General features: G+C 43.2%; 1 protein-coding gene across 1 annotated transcript; it reads left to right on the top strand.

The window, feature by feature from the left end:
• Positions 1 to 1140: 1140 nt before the first annotated feature.
• Positions 1141 to 2034, top strand: LOC148544995 (uncharacterized). The gene has a single exon (XM_088499023.1). The coding sequence runs from the start codon at positions 1141 to 1143 to the stop codon at positions 2032 to 2034; it is 894 nt and encodes a 297-aa protein (XP_088355149.1).
• The last annotated feature ends 1581 nt before the right edge of the window (positions 2035 to 3615 follow it).

Here is a 3615-nt window from a genome sequence, read left to right as displayed (position 1 = left end):
CTCTGAATCTGATTTTTGCTCAAGTCCCTCAATTTCAGCCAGAAAATACCTGAAATCACAGAAAAACACACAAACTCATAGTAAAGTCTAGAAATGTGAATTTAACATAAAAACTAATGAAAACATCCCTAAAAGTAACTAGATCCTACTAAAAACATACTAAAAACAATGTCAAAAAGCGTATAAATTATCCGCTCATCACTCCTCCTAGATGCCGCGAGTGGAGGATCATTGACTAAAAACAAGACCGCTGCAAAAGCATTGGAAGTTATATCAGACTTGGCGGACTCAACTCAGCACTCATGGGCAAGGAGTCCACAACCGAAAGCTTTGAGTGAAGTTTCTCCCTCCGGAGATGCTATTCTGAATAAGACCCTCGGTAAAATGACAATCTTGTTGTGACAAATTACCCAAGGGTAACAGATTCCTTAAGCCTTAATAAATGCTCCACCTCATCCTCCAAAGATCGAAGGACCATCAAGGATATATGGTGTTTGTGCTTGTAATACTCATTAGACCGATGAGTTCCCTCAACTCCAAGAGGACACTACATTGGCGGTAGCCAACCCTTATCTGCAAAGACCAAATTACAACCAAGGATCCTAGCAACATGGAGGCAATCAAAACCAAGGGTGGAAGGATAATTCAAACCAAAGGTGGAACCAAGCTCCTCAAGCTTATCCCAACCAAAATGCTCAAGTCTACTACCATCAATATCCCCAAGGTCAACCACAATACCAACAACCCCCACAATCTCAACCTCAAGGGAAGTACCAACACCCACATAGTAGACCTAGCCCTCCTCAAGTTAACCAAGCCCTTCCCTGCAATCAATCTCACATGAATGACACAATTCACACCTTCATGCAAGAGCAACGAGAGTTCCATAAGAAACAAGAGGCGTATATGGCTACGATAGCTGAAGCCCTTTCCCGTTTAACTCTCCCTCCTCAAACCGCACAAAATACCCAACAAGCTTCAACCTCAAGTAGTTTACCCTCCCAACCTTAACCCAACCCTAAAGGTAGCATTAATGCCATTACCCTTAGGAACGGCACTAAACTTGATAAGAATGTTGCTATGCCTACAAAGTTGAGTGAATAGACAAACAATGAAGAGGTAGGAGATGAAGTGGAGGTGATGAGGGATGAAAATGAAAGTGTTGACAAAAGTGAGGAAGAACCACCCAAGGTCAAGGAGACAAAGAGAAAGACCTTGCTTGAAGAGCCTTTGCCTATTCCATTCCCAAGTTTAGCCAAGAAGGCCAAGAAACAGGAAGAGCTTGACCCCAATACGGTGAAAGTTTTTAAGAAGGTCGAAGTCACCGTCCCCCTCTTCCAAGCCATTCAACAAGTGCCCAAATATGCCAAGTTCCTTAAAGACGTTTGCACTCACAAGGACAAGCTTGGCAACCTCAACACAAAGCCGGTAGATGATTCTATCTCTTCTTTACTTCCTGAAAAATGCAATGATCCCAGCCCATGTTTGGTCACTTGCTTGATTGGTGGGATGAAATTCATGGACTATATGTGTGATCTGGGGGTGTGCGTAAGTATTATGCCACTCCCCATTTATGAAAGATTGAATTTGTCACCCCTAAAGAGGTCCGGGGCGAGGTTTGTGCTAGCCGATAAAAGTATTTTGTCGGTTGTGGGGATTGTAGAGAATGTGCTAGTTAATATTCAAGGATTTCTCATTCTAGTTGATTTTTACATTTTGGACACCCCTCCCATTGACTCCAACAAGCCATCATCCATACTCCTTGGAAGGCCATTCCTAAAGACAGCCCGTTTCAAGCTAGATGCACGTTTGGGAGTCTATTATTTCGAGTCGGATGGCAAGTTAGTCAAGTTCACTTTGGAGGAGTCCGACAAGCCCGTTCTTGAAGCTTATTCTATTTTTGGGTGCGACATCATTGAAGATCAAGTGATTGAGGATGATAAAGAGCAAAAAGGAGAGGATGTTGCCAAGAAGTCAAATTCAAAGGATCACACTCAACCTAAGTGTTCGGTGAAGTTTCCAAGTGACAAATGAAGCCATGCAAGTCCAACTTAGGACTCTAAACCAAAGTGTTCGGTGGGAGACACCCCACCATGGTAACCTTGTTCCAATTTATCTCTTATTTATAGCCTTTTGAATTATTTGCTTTCTTGTGATATAATGAGTAGCTTAGGTTTGGTTTGATAATTTTGAGTTGAATAAGTTAAATTACTTGTGGACCATAAAATTGTGCTTGTTTGAATGATTTGGGGTTGGTATGTTGATATGCTAAGGGTAGGAACCTTAGTTTTGAAGAGAAAAGAATTTTCTGAAATAGGGCATCTGTACGTACGCACCAACCTGTGCGTGCGCACAAAACTGTGTTTTTCGCCACCTGTGCGGCCGCACGAACCTGTGCGTCCGCACACGACTTAATATGCCCTCTTGTCGCAGCGCCAGCACAGCTTGTGCGTGCGCGCTGCCCTGTTTTCACTGATCTGTGCGTGTGCACAGCTGCGTGCGTACGCACACATCCCCTCTCATACTTCATCTGTGCGAGCGCACAGACGTGTGCACCCGCACACCAATTGTAGACTCCTCTGGTGGGAGCGAGGGAACAACTTGTGTGCGTGCTCAACCTCCCCCATTTTTGGCCCTTGTGCGTGCGCACGGACTTGTGTGCGCACGCACACATGATTCTGGTTGCAGCGATCGCACGCTGTATGCGTTCGCACCCTTTCTAGGTTTTCGTCTTTGTGCGTCCGCACAGGCCCCTGTGCACCTGCACGCGTCGCGTTCTGGGCGTTAACAGGGCAACCTGCCCTATTGAGAGGTAGCTTCCTTCTTTTCCTCTTTTCTCCACAGCTGCTCTTTCTCCCTTCTCTGCCAAGCCCCGCCGGTCCTTGCCGCCGGCCACCGCTGCCGTCAACCTACCGCCGGTGACCTTTCTCTCTCTCCTTCTCATACTCCTCTACTTCTTTCTTTCTTTCTTTCCCTTCTCTTTTCTCTATCCACCACCGGTGAGTTCTCTCATCCGGTGCTTCTTTTTCCGGCGAACCCAAACGCCGTGATTTCCAGTGGCTATAACAAGTGCCATTGTTCCTCCCTAGTTCTTCTTCTTTTCAACCTTTATATCTCAGGTTCTTGCTTTTTCTTTCTATTTATGTTAATATTTTTGCAATTACTTTCATTTCTTTTATGTTGCTTAGATTTCTTTAGTTGCTTTCTTTTTTGTTTCTTTGTATTGCAAAGTGTTGTTGCTTGATTGTTGGGTTGGTTATGATCAAATTTGAGCTTAAATGTGATTAACTTGCACATTACATACCACATGTTTGATAAAATGCCTCAATAGACATTTTGTTTGATTCATATGACTTGGCCATCATATGTGTTCAATTTATCTCTTGTTAGGCATATTGTATGAATAGTGCAACTTCTTTTATGACTTTTAATGGTAGAAAATTGAAATCACTAATGCATTTTCTTGTTTGTTGATGTGAAATTTTGGTTGTAAATGCATTGTGTTAGTGTAATCTAAGTTTCATTGTTCATTTTGGAATTTAAATTGAGTAACCACCCTAAGAATGTTCAACTTTTGATGATGTCTTGATCAAACATCTTTTGGGCTTCCAATTA

Source organism: Arachis ipaensis, chromosome B9 (genome assembly GCF_059453495.1).
Source record: "Arachis ipaensis isolate K30076 ecotype BB chromosome B9, ASM5945349v1, whole genome shotgun sequence".
NCBI classification, from domain to species: domain Eukaryota; kingdom Viridiplantae; phylum Streptophyta; class Magnoliopsida; order Fabales; family Fabaceae; genus Arachis; species Arachis ipaensis.
This window is presented reverse-complemented; position numbering and strand designations above follow the sequence as displayed.